Consider the following 21340-nt stretch of genomic DNA (forward strand, 5'->3'; position numbering starts at 1 on the left):
AATTCTGAATTTAAATATAAGGCACTTTGGGGATCTTCAAAAATTTATTTTTCAAATAACGAGGAACAAGAGTGCAGTGTAGGTGAAGAATAGATTTATATTAGTAGGTGTGTTTTTTTTCTTTAAGAGAAAAAAGACCCATGTCTAATTTCTCACTCTGCCTTTGAATATTCAAACTTACACTTCCTATCTGCCAAAGAATCTGAACTGTCTCTTAAGCCACAGCAATATGCATTTAAGATATTTTATAAACTGTAAAAGGAATTAAAATTACTACTGTTCTTCTTTTCCTCATCTGCTTGTCTTTACAAAGACAAACTGGATCTATGTTGCATCATGTTAGAATCCACTTCTGCTGAGAATATTTACTAAATGTAGTTCCTGTGGCAAAATATATGGGTCACAAGAATTGGAGAGAGGTTTTGTGCTGACATTCAGGTGCATAGCTTTCAATTTGATACCTAATTTTTTTCTGCTTTATACATCTGTATTCTTTTAATCTGTTCTTAGCATGTAATGATACTCTATTTCCTCATTAGACACTCAATTCTGGTCCCACTAAGCCAATGCAAGAACTGTTAACACACTGTGCTTTCTCCTCACACCTTGGTTTGCCTCAGTTGCTAAAGGATACTTTTTTTCAGAGAGAATCTATAACTGTACAACAAGAAACACTATCCTTCATTGCTCCACGGATATTTTCAAAGTCTGATAATTTCTTAATATTGCACGAGAAAACTATAGTTCAAAATGGGCTAAGGAAAATCCTATTCTTGAGCTATAATAAAAAGCTCAGCTATCAAACCATACATTCCCTATGTTATGAAGTACCATCATTGCACCTTACTTTCCAAAGCATGGACTTTTCCACAGGGCATTTTCTTGCACTAGTCTGGATGGGAAATACTATTCCTTTTTGGAGAGACTTTCCTCACCTCAGTATCTACAATTGCTATTCTGTTTACTGTGATACTTGAACAAATATTGCTGTTCAAACAGCTAAATGTATGATATGATGACATAAAACCAACAAAAAAAGCTGTGTAAAAAGAGATTCAGTCAATTGAAGAAGTAAACCGACAATGTTGCTTCTAGTCCTCCAACAATCTTTTAAAGCTGCTATTGTAATTGCATATACTTGAGGTTAGAAAAAAATAAAATAGATTTATTAGAGATAGATTTATTAGAGATAGATATATTGATATAGAGAGATCTTACAATTGCAGGTCCATCTGAAAAGAAGCTAAGTTAGTTTTAAGAAATTCTATTATTAAATTTGAATCCTTTACTCCAAGTGAACTCTTTGAGAGGCTACAGAGCTGACTTGCTTTATGTCAATTTATATGAGGTATATAAATATTTATATACTCCATATATATTTATGGGGTATATATATTTATATGAGGTAGACAATGAGCACTATTGTGCACTCAGTCTCATTATAAACCCAGGAATACCCACCTGATGAAAGCTTGGTACACACACGGTGCTTGCAAAATTTAACATATAAAGCAGCAAAGTCCAAAGAAATAAAGCCCAAAGAATTCTAATAGCATAAGTAATGGTTTGGAGAAATACATTTGGAGTAATTTATATTCATACACTTCTATCTTTACCTGTGCCAGTAACAAGTTTCATCTGTTCTTTTCATTACATTTTTCTACAGGACCAAAAACGATGACTTGGGAAACCAATGGACAAACGACACAACTAGGTTGTAACAGATCCTAAGGTATTGCCACACACAGCTTTTGGCCAGCACTTCTGCTAGAAATGAGCAGAAGAGTCTGAGTACCCAAGCTCCTCAACTCCACTGCTGCCCATAGGCTTTGGCATCATTGCAGGGCATGAACTGTTGGGGCTGGGGACACTGTCTCCTCTCATGCATCATCATTCTTCTGAGGGAGATTGTTCATGTCAAGTATGCACCAGCAAGGGCCTAAAGATCTCTGAAATATCCCACCCATTTGTATTGAATAAAAATTATACACTGTACCATACTGTAGTGCACAATGACCAGCCAGCTTTGGTTTCAGTCTGTAATACACTGGTTAAGTCACTTCCATGTCTAGTCCAGATAGAGCATATAAAGATCCATCTTGTACGCCTCTGCATTCCAGAGTTCATTCTGTGATACAGATATACCTTGCATCTAATTTGTTCTTGTGAAAGCTCTCTTAGGTTTAGCTTTTCCAGTATGTTGAGAAGCTTGTTTGTCTCTTGGGAGGGTTTTTTTGTTGTTTGTTGGGTGTGGGTTTTTTTTTTTTTTTTGTTACAGTATGGTACGTTTGTTTGAATTTCAGATGGTGTAAACTACCTTCACAGAGCTTATCCTGTCATTCCCCCCACACCCTAGAAGGCAGTTTGGATTTGTAACAACACGTTTCTTCAAGGTTTGCCAGTAATGGGATGAGGAAGTTCACAGCAGCTGAAAACAGACATTGGAGTCAGGAATCAATAGCTAAAGGTCAGATCACAGCAAGCACGTGAGAAACAGCTCTAGAATTTGTGCTTTCATGTAACATGAAATCCAATCTATTTGCTTTCACACCCCCACCGCTGCCTTAACCTTGTTTTCAGCAATCCATATCACCCCAAATTGTTTTCTGTCAAAGTCTGCAGCTCTCTCGTAAATCTATCACCTGCTGTGGCATTCATTGGAATGAACACAAACAACATGTCCTGATGTACATTTAATTCTCAGAAACAACAGGAAACTGAATTTTCGTGACAACTGTCTGAAGTGCAGGCCAGAATGAAATGTCAGTATTTAACAGCTAACACTGTAACACTAGCTGTGTATACATGATCTCACTAACCATAAAAATTAATGTACTCAATATACTCTTCCTTCAAAGTACTGGTTACTTATTTTGCCTGCACTGCAAAGCACAGACATAATTTTGTCAAATTCAGCCCAACTTCCCCAAACTCCTATTGCCATATTTAAGAGAAAAACCGTGGAAAGGATTCAGGCTGGAGAAGTTCACAGAAAACTGCCTCCTGTGGGAGGGTCTCCAGGCTGGAGCAGAGGAAGAGTGTGAGGAGTATTCCGCTGGAGGAGGAGGTAGTGGCAGAGACAATGTGTGACCAACTGACCACAGGTCTGATTTCCAGTCCCCTGTACTGCCAGGGTGGATGAAGGAGAGAAAATCAGGAATGAAGTGGAGCACAAGAAGAAGGGAAAAGTGGGAAGGAAGATGTTTGAAGTTTTGAGTTTATTTCTCATTATCCTACTCTGATATGATTGGTAATAAATTCATTTTCCCCATGTCAAGTCTGTTTTATCTGTGACAATAATTAGTGAGTGATCTCTCCCTGTCCTTATCTTGACCCGTGAGCCTTTTGTTCTACTTTCTGTCCCCTGTCCAGATGAGGAGGGGAGTGACAGGGTGGCTGTGGCTGGCTGGAGGCCAGGGTCAACCTACCACACCCATCACCACTGCAGAGCCATTTAATGGTTCAGATTTCCTGGCATATTCCTCAAATGGAACTTACTGAGCTCTTGCACTAACTGTACTCTCCTCCTGCGCTCATATTTATTAAATGCATAGTGGTTTCAATACTAATCACTCCCATGTTTTCTCCCTCAGCCCAGAATTCTGAAAATAGAAGTAGCTACTGAATATTTTAAAAATCAAAGGTTATCAGGTCTCTCACAGAATTTAAACTCTAGGACAGATTGATTTTGACAGTTTCACTGAAGAACCAGCACCTTCTCATAGAAGTAAAGGCTCCTTTTATAAAAAATATGCTTACATCACTGACTAAGGGCAGCCCTCCAATCTCATGTACAGAGGAGAATTCCTCTTATAAATATTACAGAGAAAGCAAAAGTTCAATGTTTTGAATGTGCACTGAGTGATTAGCAGAGATGAAAATAGGGATACTAAAAAATTACCATTCTGTACACTTACATGTATATATATTTCTTCACTTAAAAAAAAACAACTGGAAGGTGAAATAAGTAAACAAGACAGATGTATACATTTTTGTAAACCTTAAATGACACTAGAAACCATTAAACATAACAACTGAATTTCAGAAGGAAGTAAAATATTCTCATGAAACAAAAATACCATGCCCTTGATTCTAAACGTGCAATTTGTTACCTGGATCAAAAGTTATAGTATTTATTGTAAAACTTATATAAAATCAGTATTTAAATATAAATCATATGGTACCTGATGGGTCGATTTTCTTTACTATCAAAGAGTGAAAAGATCACTTCCAGTTCCTCTCCCAGATTGGAGCACATTAAACTTTTCATCTGAACAAAAAGATGGTGGCTGCTAGCTGGTACTGGTGTGTCTTTTTTTCGATGGCGATGTTCCATCTAAAAATACCACAAAAACAGTGACCAGTTTGAGTCAATTATAAAATTCTCAAAACAAAAAGAGGTAAAATATGTAATGTAGAACTACTTTATTATTCCAAATTAGTATTTTTTTAATTTAATACTAACTTGTATTTTTTCCTTACTTTTTTTTTTTTTTTTTTTTGCATCAGAGAAGGAAAACACAGGGAATTTACTTTCTCAGTGTTACACTTCATCATAGTTATCTTTAGGTGAAAAACAGTAATCTCTAGAAGTTTATTTTTTTTTACTCTGAAAGTGGGGAGCCACTTTAAAGCTTTGTGCTATAACAACATAGTATTTCTTAGCTGGTTTAAACAGTTAATGATCTGATATTACAGTACTCAAACACATTAAAAATGCTTTCGCAGAAGACTAAATACCAGTATTTTAAACTGGGGAAAAGCAATCATATGCACATTTTATGATCTCTGGCAAACTGCTTTATACAAGCTAATAAATTGTCTTGATTTGATGTCACAGTTTATATCTTCTGCATTTTAGTCATCCATTAAGAGAAGGACAATATTAAGTTGTACTATGCCTCTCTTAAATTGTAACAAAAATAATTTAAAATAGCAATCTTTTTAAGCTATATAGTCTTCATACTGAGGTTATCTTTTTTTCCCCCTTTTTATTTTTCAAAGTACACTCCATGAGTGCCATTACTAGTTTTCTGGCATAGTTTTCCTCTCTATGTTTCTTTTATCATTAATGGTTCCTCACCATATTTTATCTAGTGCTTCAACAGGATTCCATAATATTACATATCACTTTGAAATTACTCAAAGGTATTCTAGCACAAAGAATTTGCTATTAGGTTTGACACTACAGGTCAACAATAGAAGTAAAATACAACTTAAAAATTATTACAAAAATACATAATTATTTCAGATCCACAAAAAATTGTAGCAATGATTTTTTGTAGGGTTTGTACTTAAATACAAAAGTTATAATAAAGTTCAGCTTAAATACAAGCTTAGTCTTAAGCACATAAGGCTCAGAACTGTGTATCTGTAACAGCTGCAGTACTTAAATATGTGCCAAAGCCTATATAAATGAATTGGCAAGTTTTCTTAGACCTTGCTGGATATTTAATCAGAAGAATTATCAGTGCTGGTTTTAGTAAATCAAGATGGGCTTTTACACCCAAAGGAAAGCTTTCTTATGCAATTTAACTGCTATTTACATTAATATATTAGAAACTACCAAGAGCCCAGTATGATTAATTGAGACAATATTATACCATTATTATATTTCCACAGAGCTTATCTAGACAGGCTCATAAGCCAGGTAAAGATCTAATGATTAAAAGTCCCATAAGCTTTTATTGATTATTAAATTCGTATTAACATATTAACATAATTTTAAAGGTATATCAGAAAACTTTTAACAAATAACATGTAAGCTAAGCATGTATGCACGGACAAATCTGATATCAAATCAAAGAATTTTATACAGATATAGAGATGACATAGCTGTTCAAAAAAATTCTTTCCTTACAGTAAAATTCATTACATTATGAAATGCCAATTTAGTGGATCAAAAAAGGTACATTTGGTTAAATAGAAGAGTGGCCATCAACCTATCAGTACGTAATTTGATAGCAAAAGTACCAAATATTACATTCACATACCAGCCTGTAGAGCTCTGTAATGCTGATCTCTTCAGGATCTACCATAGCATATTCTTTTCTTGGAACTAAGTCAAGTCCCAGTTGCCTGTATGAGAAATGAAATCACAGTAAGTAGCTTCTACTTTCAAAATAAACAAATTAGCGCTGCATGTGTTTGTTGTCTATTCCAATAAACAATGCACATGTTAATTGGTAGTCTATAATTAGTTGACTTTGGTTTTATTTTGGTGTATTTTGGCTGTAACCACCATTCACATTTGACTCATTCCCTTTCTCCACTTTGCAAAATTAATAGAATGTTTTCCCACAATTTTTAAATCTGTTTCACATAGTGGACAACTATGTGCAATGGACATTGTCCTTCGTATTATTCTGAATATTTCAGTGTGAATGCACTAGCACTGTCAATTTGAATAACATCCATAGAAAGGAAGATAAAAAGAAAATCCATCAAATGTCAAAACATCAGCTTATTTTCAGTTTGGAGTGGATGGTATCAAAGCTGAGCTTGAATCAACAGGAATACAATTTATTTCCAGCACAGCAGTAAGCAATAATGTTTAAGAATGCATAAGGACACGAAGGCAGTCAGGCTGAATTTAAGAAAATTCAGTTATTCAAATTAAAGAAAGATGCAGAGCGCAGTAGCTGGGATGTATGTTAGAGATGCCCAAGTAGAAACTAAATTGTGTGACCAAGTTAAAAAAGAAGCAATGTCAACCAACAGAGTTTCAGTTAGAACGCAAAGCTCTGCTAAATGCATCATCCAGGCATCATGTGTATTAAAAAGATGTAAAATGCTGCTTCAGATATTCCAATGCAATTGGAATAAGTACTGTCTTAAAGATAGTACTACTGCTACATAAATTATACTGATATAAAAAGCAGAACAAAACAATTAATAAAACAAGCCACTTTTCACTGTTAAAACATAGTGGACATAAAAACAATGAAGGAGAAAGTCCATTAAAAAAAACAGGCAGCACTTGTTAGAAATTTATTCTTTATTTCACCATTCTACAATCAGTCTAAAGAAGTGGCATTACAGTTTTATTACATTTGATTTATTTATATTCACTCACTCGTTGCCCCAGTCCAGACGAGCAGTGATGTGTCGCTTGACATCCTTCATTCGATCGTGGGTGAGATGGCCAACAAGGACCTGCCTTCGCAGGTCCAGGATTTCATTCATTATGTGCCACAGCCGGTGAAAGAGATCCCCTTCATTCCTCTGTGAGATAAAAATATGATTGCCTCTACATTATCTGATAATCAGGATATCAGCTTATAAACTGATAATCCTAATAAATACATACATGATGAGGAAATTAGGAAAACCCCTTTTTCCCTTTACTTAGTCTTTTATTCCCCATCACACTGTGACCATTTTACCTGCATGTGAGTGTGTGCATATAAAATAATTTCAGGCCTTGCCACAGACCTTGTCTATGCTCCACACGCATCCCAATATTCCAGTCCAGCTCCTTGTCTCTCTCACATTAACCTACTCTAATACACATGACAGTTTGACAAAAATTTAACAATAAACGTACATGTGTTGCATGACGCAGCATTGTTTTATTCCAAGAGTACGTTCATTCTGTACTGTTGTCTCATCCAAACTGAATATATCATCTATATTTCAAGACTATTTGAACTCATACACATAAGGGATAGAGAAAACAATAGCTCTGAGCAGTCAAACGCTGAACTACAGTGTTAATTTGCTTTAACTTTCCCTTGCATTGATATAACTTTACACACTACTAGCTAATCATAAATAAATAGTATGATATAGACAGAATCTTGTCCAGACAGTTCTTCTTTATCTAACTGTGAAGTAGGAGAAAATATACAAATATGACTGCTTTGAAACCACATCATCCTATTCTAATTATATACCAGCTATGGGCATAACAATTTCCCATAAATGAACCTCTGTTCTGGAAAAATCTATTAACTCTTCCTTCACTAATTCTAAGTAGTTTTACATCTTTTTTTGAGAACCTTTAGCTTGAGAAAATTCCTACAACCTTCATCTACATGATTCATCACACAAAGTTGAAAAAACACTCCTGTTAAGATTTGTTCTGTTAATTCTTGCCAAAAACCCTAAGTCCATTTCCCTTTTCCTTCTTCCTATGAATAAAAGGCATAAAAATAAAGTTCAGCTAGTTCTGCTGCATAAGTTAAACCTAAAATTAATTTAGAAGTACCATTACTCTCCATCAACAACTGTTATATTCCAAGCACTCTGAAAAATTGCAATTTGATAAATCTGCTCATTTTACTTCACAGTCATTCACTTCATAAGCTCACTAAAAGGGCATTAATTTATTGTTTGTCTTGGCTTTCTGTCTGGAAAAGAAGAAAACCGGGGTAATTTTGAACATGCAATAACAACAGCAGTGAAGAAAAATGTTGCCAAAAAGACAAACAACTGCTGTCCCTTGCAAAAGGGAAATATGAACATCATAAGTAAAAGAAAACCAAGGGAAAAAAGTCATAGAAAGGGCCCTTGAATTAGAAACAAGAGACAAAAAGGACTTTGTAGGAACATTATAAAAATGTAAAACCTACACTGATAGTATGTTTTCACAATTTTCCATCAGACACTAGTATATAGAGCTTTCATTTCTGCAGTCAAAAAACCAAATTGAACAGACAGTAATTCAGGTGCATCTTTGGTCCTGGTATCTGATAAGTTCTTTGTTATTATTCACGTGAATACAAGAGACATGTAAATAACACTATGAAGCTCAAAATAAGATTTGAAGGTATTAGTAAAACAATTAAAAAACAAACTGAATGCTTTGGGATTCTTTATGAAATATATACTTCAACCAAACCAGAGCATCTAAACAACAGTGCACCTTTTGAGATGACGGTAAATCAAAGCAATATTATTCAGGGTACTCACCACATAGAGTTGTTTCCACATTGTTCCCCAGTCTCTTAGAGTTGATGTCATTTCTGTAATAACAGAATCTTCTGTTGGAATAACCATTTCAAATTGTCTGTAACATGCAGAAGAACATATGATATTGCACAAGCATTACTAATCCCATTGCAGTTACTAGTATGTAGACTTCCTACTGCCAACAGTGATGTCTGTCAACATGACTGCTCCTTCAGACCATGACACTTTTTTTGTAGATTTATTGAAACCCAATGGAAAAACTTTGGGTGAAAATAGTTTAATCCCCATACAAAGTCTTGGCCCTAGAGAAGTCAAGGTGAATTTTTTTACTATGAGATAAGCACATAAAAAACTACTTTCACAGCAGAATAAATCCCATAGTTTCCAAAGGGATCTTGACATGTCAGCTTTTCATGCCTGGATTACTTTTTTCATGATATCTTGTCTCTCTCACTAAATTAACATAACAATGTGACAGCTCTTGGCCATGATGTGCAGCAGGGAACATGGCCTGAATGGGAAACTAACTAACAAAGGAAATAGATGCAACAACAGTTGAAATCCATGCAAGTACTGTCATGGTGTCCACTAACAAAAATTATTCTGCTTTTAAACTTTATTTTATTGTGATGGCTTACAATTTCACTGAACTTTAAGTTTTAGCTACAACTTTAAAAGGAGGAAAGGATCCTAGGGCAAGACAAACCACATGTGGCTGTAACTTCATAGCAGACAACAGAGAATTTAACAGTAATGTGGGGACATTTTCACCTGTGAGAATGAAATTCATTTTAATATTATTACAGTCTTCATCATTATCTCTGCTCATTGTGAATAATGGATCTTCAACACACTCATTCATGCTCCCAAAACAAAGGTCACTTCATGTTCAGGCATCCATCCATTATGAGAAATGTCCTTACCTAAACAGTTTTCAAACTGTTTTGTATCAGTTCTCTACTAATAAATCCAAAAAAAAAGAATACAATATGAACTATTACAAATTAAGCAAAACTGAAAAAAACTTTTAAGATCACTGACAATTTTTTAAAGTTTTAAATTTTTAGAAGTGATACCATCAAGGTATCAAGTTTTATGCATAAAAAATTAGTGGTTTTTTTAAGTCAGACAACTTGAATTCCAAAACAAAATTTTAAAACTAATTTTAACCGATGATTCTGGTTTTTATCAACTCTTCTAAATATGAAAAAACATCAGCTGTTGTCAAAAATAAGTACTGGCTCTCCATCACCTGAAGACAAGAAGCAAAGGAAAAAGTTTCTCTATTCATTTACAGGTTTAGGAAAATCTTTTGCCATTAAACTGATACATTATTTTACCCATTTTTGTAAAATGGCAACTGGTAGAGCTACTGCCCTCAAACAAAACAGCTAATCTTAAACAGCAGGTTAAAAGACAGCTTATGTACAGAATTTCTTCAAATTAAGGCAATGCTATTTTCAAGCCAAACTGAACATAATTGTTTCCCTTTTTCTCTAGACAATACAGAATGATATTCCCAATTGCATTCAGTGTCTTTTCTGGATACAGCATTCCAATTTTATGACCATACAGGAGTATCAGGTTAGCTAGACACAACCATTTCAAGTCCTCTGGCAGTAAGCTGAAGATATCATAACATAACTACATTATTTACTTTATAAGCAAAAGATCTTTTGGTACAAGTAACTGACCATGTTTAAATATTTGATATGAGAACATTTCACACATACCCTTTGTTCTTAACACATGCATTCTTCAAGTGAATGTAGTTAGATGGAAATATGCCCTGAAAAATAAAAAAGTTTAGGTAAAAAAGGTCCCCTTACATGAGTTTGGCATTCCATTTACTATCATTCAATATGCAAATGCATACTGAATTCCAAGTCCTCCAAATAATTAACAAAAAACACATGTGAGGAAAGAATGCAATAAATACTCAGTATCGCCCTAACAGGAACTAAAATGCCATATTCAGTAGATTTTAAAATCTTCAACACTTCAAAAAATTAGAAGATAAACACACATAGAACATGCAGAAGATTGTTGAGAGCTCCCTTAAGGCAGACTGTTTTATTCATTATTCCTACCTTGCTAAGAAACAGAACAGCTGTGGGGGATACTGTCTTATCAACCACATCTTAAAAATAAGGATTTTCAGACAGGGATTTTTGAAATTAAGCAGAATAAATGAAGTTAACAATATTCAATAAAAATAAAGTCAAGCAAATAAAGAAAATCAAAATGTAGTCTAATTTGGTGGCAACTCTGCCTGCAGTGCACAGGAAAGTTGTGGCAGATGCCTGTCACAGAGCCTATGTCTGCCAGGAGCAGCACTTTCCCAGTTGTTTAGGGGCTCTCCACCATGCTGGTGAATACTCAGCATTGCTGCAACAGCCCCACTCTCTTACAACACACTGGCTTGCACAAATCAGAATGAGCAAAATGAAGCAAGCTCCAAGCCTCTGGCTGGGAAGATAAGACACTACAGCTCATGCAGTCAGAGAAAATGCATATATGGTCTCTTCATAATAAGCACAGCTGCATACAGCTTTCCTTTGTGATGATGGTGTCCCATTTTCTTTTCACACAGCCATTAGACCTTCAACAAAACCAAATCTGCTGTGTAGAGGCAACGACCCTTTTAAATGCTCCTACTCCTCTGTAATGCAAAGTAGTTCAGGGGAGCATCTCCCAAGGACAGTAGGACATACAGCCCTGCAGGTGTAACAGTATGTCAGGGATGCAGATGCACCCTTGCTGCAGAGCAGCTGCCACAGGTAACTTCTTCCAGTGTCAAAGCTGGCGGAATAACAAGGGAAGAATCTTGACAGAGCAATATCAATAACAAGAGGAGGTACAAGGTGCTCTTATGACTTTACTCTTGGAGAGACTCCTTTCAAAAATCCAAATCAGAAAACTGTTTTCATTCTCACTAGGAAAACAGAGAATTTACATCTCATCTCTTCACACATCAAGTCATGTTTAGAAAACCTATTCATAACTTCCATCACACATTTGACAGACCACAAAGCAAGACTGACAGCAAGCATGTGGTGAGAACTGCAACAAAAGACACAAAAGATGCAATAACAAACAACAACTGCTCATGTCTTATAAATCAAACTGTAATATACATCAATGAGATCAAAGTAGTAAACATCAAATTTTATTCTGTGGCTAAATTTATTGTTTCATTTGACCTTCTGTATAAAGAAAGGAAATTTATGTGATTAGAGACCACAGGCCTTGGCACAAAAGGCCAACGACTTGATATGAGCCCCTGGAAACTTCTCAAAATTATTGTGTATGTGCTTTTTTTGCAGCTGAAGAATCTTGAAAATTAGGACAGAAAAAGAAGAGCAAAGCTTACAATGCAGATTAAAGGACCAAAAGATAATTCAAGACCCTTCTTTTCCCAAGAAAAACAAAATCTGTAGAATCCCAGAGGCAAGACAACAGGAGAGATCAAGAAAATGGAAAGACAAATAAGACAAGTAAAGCTTAAACATACAACATGAACAGACACTGAAATATAAATTTCAGTAACTTTTCATGTCTGAATGTAGAAGAAATAAATCAGTGAAGTCTGGTTTAGAATACTATGCTACTATGGAAACCAAAGACTACACATCAAAGAAAACCAAAATGAACCATATATTTTACATGGCAACACATACATTTTATTCAATTGATACTCTGTATGTGGCTCTTATTCTAGCTGTCTCCACTGGCTGCTCTAAATTAATTCATAGCATCAAGAAAAACAGGCACAGTTTAACCAACTTTTCCAACAGTGTTTACAGTTTGTATTCTCAGTAGTCTTTTCCCTTCAACTTAGCTTCCTCTGAGTGGAAAATCTAAAATTTGGAAATGAAAGAAAATTCACCACAGCCCTGGATTTGTAAAGTGTATTATCCTAATACACAAAAGCATTTCAGAAGGGTAATCCATGTCCAAATCTATTTAAAGTAGTACCAATAATATACTTTACACTAAGCTCTAGTTTTCTTTTAAGAGTAAATATCATACACTTTCAAGCAGATTATTAACTTTTAAAAAGTAAATATACATTTTTGCCCAAGAATGCAAAATTGCAATTGACCTTTACCTTAATATTGGGGTTTTTTAAGGCAAATCCTCTGTACCATCCTGTGAAGAAAGCACATTTTGCTTTTTAAAGAGTGCAAATCATTTACATATGTAAAACAGATTTCATCTTTCCCTTTTGGACACATATAACAATTCCACAGCGCTGTCAGACTACATTAATTTAAAAGATTTTCCATACAATGAAAGGTATTTTATTTAAACCAGTTCATATTTGGATGACTTCATTCACACAATTTCAGGAATTACTCTTTAACCCTGTACTCCTAAATGTTTCTAACAATGTAACCCAAGTAAATTCTGCACTGGACACCACAACGGTCAAAGCAGAATAGTTTCTTACTAACTAAAAACATTTATACATCATTTCTGGGCTTCAGGTTCTACATCTATCAACCACAATGCTATATAAATTTCATAATATACCTGATTCAACAGAATAGATCCTATGCCTTCTAAAAGAACATTTCTTACAAGGTTAACCATATATAAACCTGATATTATATTACAAAAAAAAAAAAAAAAAAAAAAAAAAACCAAAACAAAAAAAACCTATATGATCCCAAATGATAAAGAAATTAATAAAAATTATTAAAAAATCAATGTGTTGACTTTTAAGTGTTAAGGAGGCAGATTATGAAAAGAAAATGTAACTTTATTTCTCTGACACTAGCAACAGACATTTGCTAAAATTTTGTTTGCATTCTCTAAAACAAAACAGAGGTAGAAGAGAATGCTTACACTCCTTTAAGATTTTTAAATTGTGTTGAATTAATTTGAAAATGTCTTGATGACAGTCAGATTTCCCTCAGAAATACCAAGAAAGCAGAAGAATCATGAGAGACTTCCTTTCTGTTATAACTCTTATCATCTGTAAATGTTTATTAAACAGAAAGATTAAATAAAAATTAATGTACTGCAAATTAATTATTTTAGAGATTAGAGCTCACTGGAACAATGGAAAAAATTAAGATGCCAAAATGCATTACATTATTGACTTCAAAAATGCATTACTTTAACAAAATAAATGAATATTAATGGACTTCACACCATCAATACACAAAACTTAATTTTCACTGGAATCACCTGTGAACTCACCATCGCATTTCTCTAATATTTGAACGGTGTCTCCAATCTCCAATGATAGGCCATGTGGGACTGTCCCTCGAAAACCAGCAATTACTGAAAAATACAATATGCTTCAATTATTCACAATATTAAAATATAAATTATTCCTATTGTTAACAAAATAGTATATTACCATGAGAAGTCACATGTTAGAATGAATAGGCTTACTCAAATGTAATAAGCTGTGAAAAAAGTCAAAAGAAAGAACCATTAAGCTACTTTTATGAGCAGAAAATTCAAAACAGAGGACTCAGAAATAAACCTAAACACAGCCTAATGATACATGAATGGAAAGCTTGTACTAGAGAACACTATTAGCTAGTAAAAGTACCCCGAAGGACAGAAAGTGTTTTATTCCAAATGCGTACACTAACACACATCAGACCTCAGAATTTTGCGAGCTGAAAGTGCCAATATGTGCCAATATTTTTGTTGCCATCCATACCACTCACACACTATGAAAAGAAAACCTTATTTCACATTTGCTAATGGATGCTATAGACCCAGCATTCCATATAATCCCAAATGTGAAGAAATGGTTCGGGGGTGGAGACCACTAAAGCATGTTGTTCACTCCAATACATGAAGTGCACACTAAGCTTCCCCTGCAGCTTCACCAAAGCCATTGAAGGGAGGTCATGAGCTCAGGCTGGCACAAGAGCTACAGAAATGGAGCTGGAGATAAAACATGCTTCAGAAACAAAACATCCACCAGGCAGTGATGTTCCCAAATACATACAATGGCCAAATATTGTCCTATATTGTTAATTCTAAAACAATAGACGGCTATTTTTTCACTCTGAATCAAAACAGAATACCCAAAAGCCACTCAAAGAGTTCACTCCTAAAAATGCTAAAAATCCATTCTAGATAGCAATTCAGCTATTCAATCCTGTTCTTTCTATACTTGAAATGCTGAATTAAAATATCGCCTAATCCAGCCCATGAGATCAAGCAATAGTGCTTTTGATTCTCTGTATTGTAATCTTTCAGAGCTGAATTTCGAAGTGGAAGAGGAAAACAGCCTATTTACCAGGGCATGATGCACAAATAGACTTTGTAGCCTGACATCAGTCTTACTGCTGTCAAATACCTACCCATCTAGACAGGAAACCCCAAATCTCATAGGAAAAAAAGAAATCCCACTAACTGAGAGGCATGACAAGAAAATGTCACATAAAAAAGCCAAAAAGATATGCATATATGTAAGGACATATATACACTCTTGCCTGCTGTTGGAAGTCTAACCTGCCACAAGCAGACACTACACTCAAACACAACATAACCTGTCATCCACCATCTGTGCCTGCCACATTGTTCATCAAAGGCAGCAGGAGAGATTCTGTCAGCAACCACAGAAACTGAAAATTCATTTGTGAATCTTCAGAAGAATTTTAAGAGATTTTAAGAGTAAAGTAACAGGATATGGTTTATGCTATGGGACAGCACATTTAAAAATTCACAAAAAGTACTTTTTTGCCAAATCCTTCTTCAGAATGTGAAGACTTCAAAACTCATTGTATTCAGTTATCACTTCACTCATGAGAAAATCACCACTGTGCTTAACCCACAGTCTTTATGCCTGAAAAAGTCCTGTGAGATCGTATCCCTGGACAGTCCCTAAAATTTTGATACAACATGAGACCAGTATTTATAGTATTGATCCTACTCAATAATGTGTATTGAATCAATCTCTATTTGTCTTGGTGCTACTCCCACTCTTGAAGTTTTTTACACTGAACTGAATACTGTGAGATATGCAGCATAAAATAAAAAGCTACTTTGGTTCCCCACCATGACCAAGTGCACCATTTTTAAAGCAGCTTAGTAGCAAGACAGCATTAGTACAGTGAGAAAGTTTGTCCAAGAGTTGAAAAAACCCTAGAACTTTTCAGTTAATTATTTTACAAAGATCTGAAAATTAGAACAATTTATTAACTATGAAGAAATAAAAATAAGAAGCAAATTCCCTGAATATCAATGCAATGTACATGTAAATTCTGCTGTGGCACTAGAATGACAGTAGTCACTCTAGTCACCTTTCTAGTTTGAAAGAAGTAAAATTTAAATATGAAGCCTGCCAAAATAGCATGTACAGCAACCGAAATAAAATTAAGGAATTAACTGAAGAAGTATGCAAAACCAAACCAAACCCTCATGTTTTAAACTCCATCAAATAAAAAAAAGACAGTAATTTTCTCCTTATGAGCCAATATATCCTGTCACATTGTTATGATTTGACTTTTCTGTGACATTCAGTTTTTATTACTTAGTTACTAGAGTTGTTAAAGATATTTTTCTTTTCCTCTTCTCTCTTTTTTTTTTTTTTTTAATAAGTTTAAAAAAAACTTTCAGGACAAAACAAGATTGAAATCTGACACAGTGTAGAAAATAGCTAGAAATCATTTTAGAGCATGTATGAAGAACAAAAGAACATGAAGAACAAAATTATACCCTAAAATATCTTCTAGAAAGATGGCCTGCAGAGTACTAGAAAAAGAAAGAAGGAAATGAGGTCATCATCTTTACCTCTAAGCACATTCACCTGACACTTGAAAAACTCTCCCTGGATTCTTGTGGTGGAAGGTCAGGCTCAAAACTAGTAGCCTGTGGTGTTTAGCAGTGTCAATCAAAGTAAAATAAAGAACACTGGAGAGCAGCAGAGGATTTAATTAAAAGCACAGGAACTCACAGATAAACTTACCTCACAAATGTTGTCTCAGCTAACTTTGTAATAATCAAATCATGCTACTGAAGTTGGACCAAGACAGAAGGTGGCCATCATAACAACTGTTATAACAACTGCTAACAATAGGTGAGGGCTGAAGAACTCAACAAATTTTTTTGCCTCTGTCTTCAATGGCAACCTCATGAGATACATCCCCAGAATCCTGGGGGAATACAAGAGCATGTAGCAATATGACAATGGGAATGGCTTCAAACTGAAGGAGGGTAAGTTTAGTTTACATAATAGAAAAAAATTATTTACTGTGAGGGTGGTGAGGCACTGGAACAGGTTGCCTGGAGAAGTTGTGGATTCCTGTGAACACTTAAGACAAGGTTTTGGATGGAGCTCTTAGCAACTTGGTCTAGTGAAAGTGTCCCTGCCCACAGCAGGGGAGTTGAAACAATGATTTTTAAGGTCCCTTCCAATCCTTCTATGATTCTGTAGATTCTATAGAACTCTATAGAATCTGTAGATTCATCTGTTCTATGATTCATGTCTTTTCAGTTTATCTGTGCTGTATACACATAAGTAGTATACAGGGAGGATTAAAATTAAGGCATGGAATGAGGTAGCTGCTGTTCCACCAGAGAAGATCCCAGGGCTCAGCTAGGACATGGAGTTCTTAAGCAAGCCATAATATAAATTTCATGTACTAAACATCTCACCCTTTTCTCCAATGACCACATTGTTCTGCAAAAGCAAATGTTCTTTAATTCTTTCTTCTAGTAGCAGTAAGTATATAATTAATCACTCTGTAGTGACCATGGCTTGAGGCATTCCCAACCTAACTTAAGAGCAGTACATATTTATCATACTCATAGAACCAGACTTCTTTATATACAGCATTCACTGACCCATATGCATCATATATGTCCCATTTTAATTCTTCTAACAACAATAACTGTTGTAATTATCACTTTCTCTCTCTTCATTGCAAGTGTATACCAGAGACCTTGAAAAGGAAGATGGACAGGAGAAGAAAAATCTATTCTGAGCATAGGTCATTTACCAATAGCTGCAGTCTTTGCAGATTGATAGTCACATGCATGTCCCTGGGAAGCTATGTATCAAAACCATATCTAGATATATTTCTTTGTCATTGTAGTAGCTGAAGGTCATATAAATGTCCTTTTCAAGCACATGACAGTGATTGATGTCCTCTTCAATCACCTCTCAGCCACAGGAGAAACATGGAACTCCACAATAAAAGTTTGTAGCAGGATATGTGCTCAGAAATATTTTAGAAGCTGTGTTCAAATACTGCAGCCAACTGGCATTATTAAATATTTTCTGGCTGCCAAAGCCAGAAATAAAAAAGAGAGAATAAATTGCTCAGAGAATAAAAAAGCAAGACAACAGCACAGGATACAAAAATCCTAATCTATACAGAAGATGAAATCATACAGTGAGAACTATAGTGATATGCAATATTAAAGCAACTTCAGTTTTGTTTTGCTCCTAAGTTCAGCTTCTCAAAACAAAATTCATCTTTGTGCTCTCATTCAAAATCTCTGGTTGGATATGCTCACTGTTGGACAGTTTTACATATGAAAGTGCCTGCTGTGTGAAAAGATCTGTCCAAGCCCAAGGTCCTAACTAAAGCCTAAACTAAGTGGGAGGTTTTGGTGCAGCTTCTGCTCATTTAGAGTGCTGATAGCATTGCTGTTCTAAAAACTAAAACAGTCTATTTTTCTGCTTGCAACTAGCATATAGTTAGCATAATAAAGAGGATTTCAGACACTCAGAGCAAGCTGGTTTCATGGCTGGCTTGACTTTATGTTTAGGAGATGAAAATGTCTCCCCACAAAGGGTACAGACATGACATGGTGCTCAAGATGCCCTCGTCACAAGTTAGAATTAGGATCAACACCACAAAAGGAGACACACATTACATTCAGTTCTGGGTTGTGTGGCAGGACATACACCCCCATATATAAAGGGATGAAAAGAAGTCATATCTACAGCAACTGCTCAATGTTCAAAAATGAGCACTCGTATGACAAAAGCATATTTGGGTTTCACATAATAAAAAACAGTCCTTCAACTGAAGAGAGAAGAGTGGGGAAAAGATGCGAGGTAGAAGAACACAAATTACTTTAATAATTAATTATTGCTTAGCCATATTCTGCATGCAAAATACTTGAGTGAAAAATAGATTCTAGTTCAAATGCCCTAAGTCATGATGCCCCAATTAAGAGAGGTGGCATTTAAAGCACACAGAAATGTGGTAAGTACACACTAGATGATCAGATTTGAAGGGTGGGAACACTGTGTCAGAGGGACTGGATTTGAATGGGAACAAGATGCTCTGATAGAAAAGGAATTGATTAGCTGGCAACAGGGGTGGTTGGCCCACTTCAAAGTTTTGCTTGGGGTTATATTCTTAAAATTTTTATGCCTGAAATAACTGGAGATCTGCATATAAGAACTAATGAGGCAGACACTGTTGTTCTTTTCCTCCTAACAGATGGCCAGAAGCTATTATTGATTCCAGATATTATCTGCTATAATTGAAATCAGGTCCTTTTGGTAGCAAAAGCAATTTTTAAAGTTTTTATTCTGGACTTAAGTGCTTTTCTCTTAAGAGATTAAGACTTTCATGAACAACTATTTCTAGGGGTTTTGCTTCTGTTCAACAGTTGAAAAAGAAAATCTGTAACAAATGAAATTGGGAAGTTTCTAACATTATGAAGTTATTATATTGGTTAAAACAGTCAATATTGTATTTTGACTTGATAACAGAAAGATTTTTAGTTTTTTGATGAGAAATGACATGTATATATTACCTTTGAGGAAAGTTCTGACTCGGTGGTCTTTTTGCAGAAATATAAAAACTATCCTTTGATATGGCCTTATCCATAGTAAATACAACAGGCATCGGGCACTGTGAGCAGCTGCAGAAAGTGCAACATCATTTTCACGACCACCATTATTAAAAAAGAATAAAAATCTGTCACAGCTCTCCTGAGCATACCGTTTGTAAGTTCACGTCTGAAGCTGCTGACCACTGGCAAGCAGAGCAAGGATCTCAACATTTTGTAGCACAGGAATCTCGGATCTCCTGAGCCAGGCATGGTATTTCTGTGTTTAACAACTATGGATGCATTTTTCTTCTATGAATTTTCCTAACTAGAATTGATATGCATCATAATGTCAGTGTCCACAAGCTCACAGTAAGCTTTCCAGTTTAAGTATGTTCAAGCAAGAGAAAGTCTTCCTTTCATTTCACAGTGCAATTTCTTGTACCCTTGTTCTTGTGAGGAAGTTTGAATACAAAATCTCTTGTCATCCTCTCTGCTGTACTTTTTTCAGGATAAAGCCTTTTCCTCCTCAAAAGAAGCTGAAGAACCTTTTCAGGTTTCAAAATAGGTAGGCTTACTAGCAGCAGAAACACATGGAGGCATGCAGCTTTCCTAATGCCAAATGGCCAGAGCTGACTGCAAAAGGCCATCACGTGCATTGAGCTTTGCCTACATATGAATTGATCTGCATGGAGCAGAACGATAGCACAGCTACGTGCTCATGCTTCTAATACACAAGTTAATTCAGGCATCTGTTCATAATGCATTGTGCTGCCTGCAGCCACCCCAGGAGGCTTGCTGCAAACCAGCAACAAGCTAATGAAGACAGAGACAGAAAAGAGAGAGGGAGCGGGGTGGGGAATCGATTTAATCTCCTTTCAATAAACACAATATATACAAATGTTAGTTTCAATAACAAAAGTGATCCTTAAATCTCTTGCAGATTACCAGGGATAAACACTTTCAAATTTATATTGAAATAAAAGAATGTGGGTTCTCTTGTCTGTGTACACCACAATTAAGAGGATCAAATGCACAGTTCAAATAATGACAGCTCAGTGTGACTTTTGAGTATCTCAAGTGCTGCTCACATGCAGCAGTTTTCTTAAGAGATGAGAGCTTACACGGAATTTTCCTAACATGGATATTTATTGAACAGCTACTCATGAAAATACGTCAAGGCACATAAAAATAATCAAAAAAAACTTTGCATCAATGTCCAAGCATTGGAAATACTGTATAAAGTAGAATAGATATAGAAAACTAGTCTTCAATTGCCTGTAAAACAAAAATCTGGAATTCCTACTGCTAATAGCACTGCCTACCTGTACAGATAAGGCAACTACCAAGTCTGAAATACACAAAGGACATGGAGCTGCAGCAGATTGTATTCTCTCCTGTGCCCAGCTCAATATTTGAATTCAGCAAAGTAATCACTTTCAAATCCCTGATTACAATGCTGCCAAAAACCATAGGACAACTCTAACACAGATAATCAGTTTAATGTGAATGTCTGAATGCTTGTCAAGCTCTCTTCATCCTGCATCTCACCTACAGGCAGGCATTTTATAATCTCTTTCATGACAGCTTGATCAGTTCTCCCAATATCTGCAAACGATTTTGTTCACTCTTTGCTTTGGGTACCTTAGGTATTAGGACT

The 21340-nt window shown here is 35.4% G+C and overlaps 1 protein-coding gene across 1 annotated transcript in view; it reads right to left on the bottom strand.

The window, feature by feature from the left end:
* The window catches only part of DOCK4 (dedicator of cytokinesis 4), a 218492-nt gene that overhangs the window by 124623 nt on the left and 72529 nt on the right, over positions 1–21340 (bottom strand). The window contains exons 2-8 of the mRNA XM_053977046.1: positions 14122–14205; positions 13025–13065; positions 10647–10702; positions 8914–9010; positions 7076–7224; positions 5994–6078; positions 4185–4336 (exon numbers count right to left, since the gene is read on the bottom strand). Coding sequence (XP_053833021.1) covers positions 4185–4336; positions 5994–6078; positions 7076–7224; positions 8914–9010; positions 10647–10702; positions 13025–13065; positions 14122–14205 — 664 coding nt within the window. The remainder of the gene's footprint in view (positions 1–4184; positions 4337–5993; positions 6079–7075; positions 7225–8913; positions 9011–10646; positions 10703–13024; positions 13066–14121; positions 14206–21340) is intronic.

The sequence above is a fragment of the Vidua macroura genome, chromosome 5 (assembly GCF_024509145.1).
Source record: "Vidua macroura isolate BioBank_ID:100142 chromosome 5, ASM2450914v1, whole genome shotgun sequence".
Lineage (NCBI taxonomy): Eukaryota > Metazoa > Chordata > Aves > Passeriformes > Viduidae > Vidua > Vidua macroura.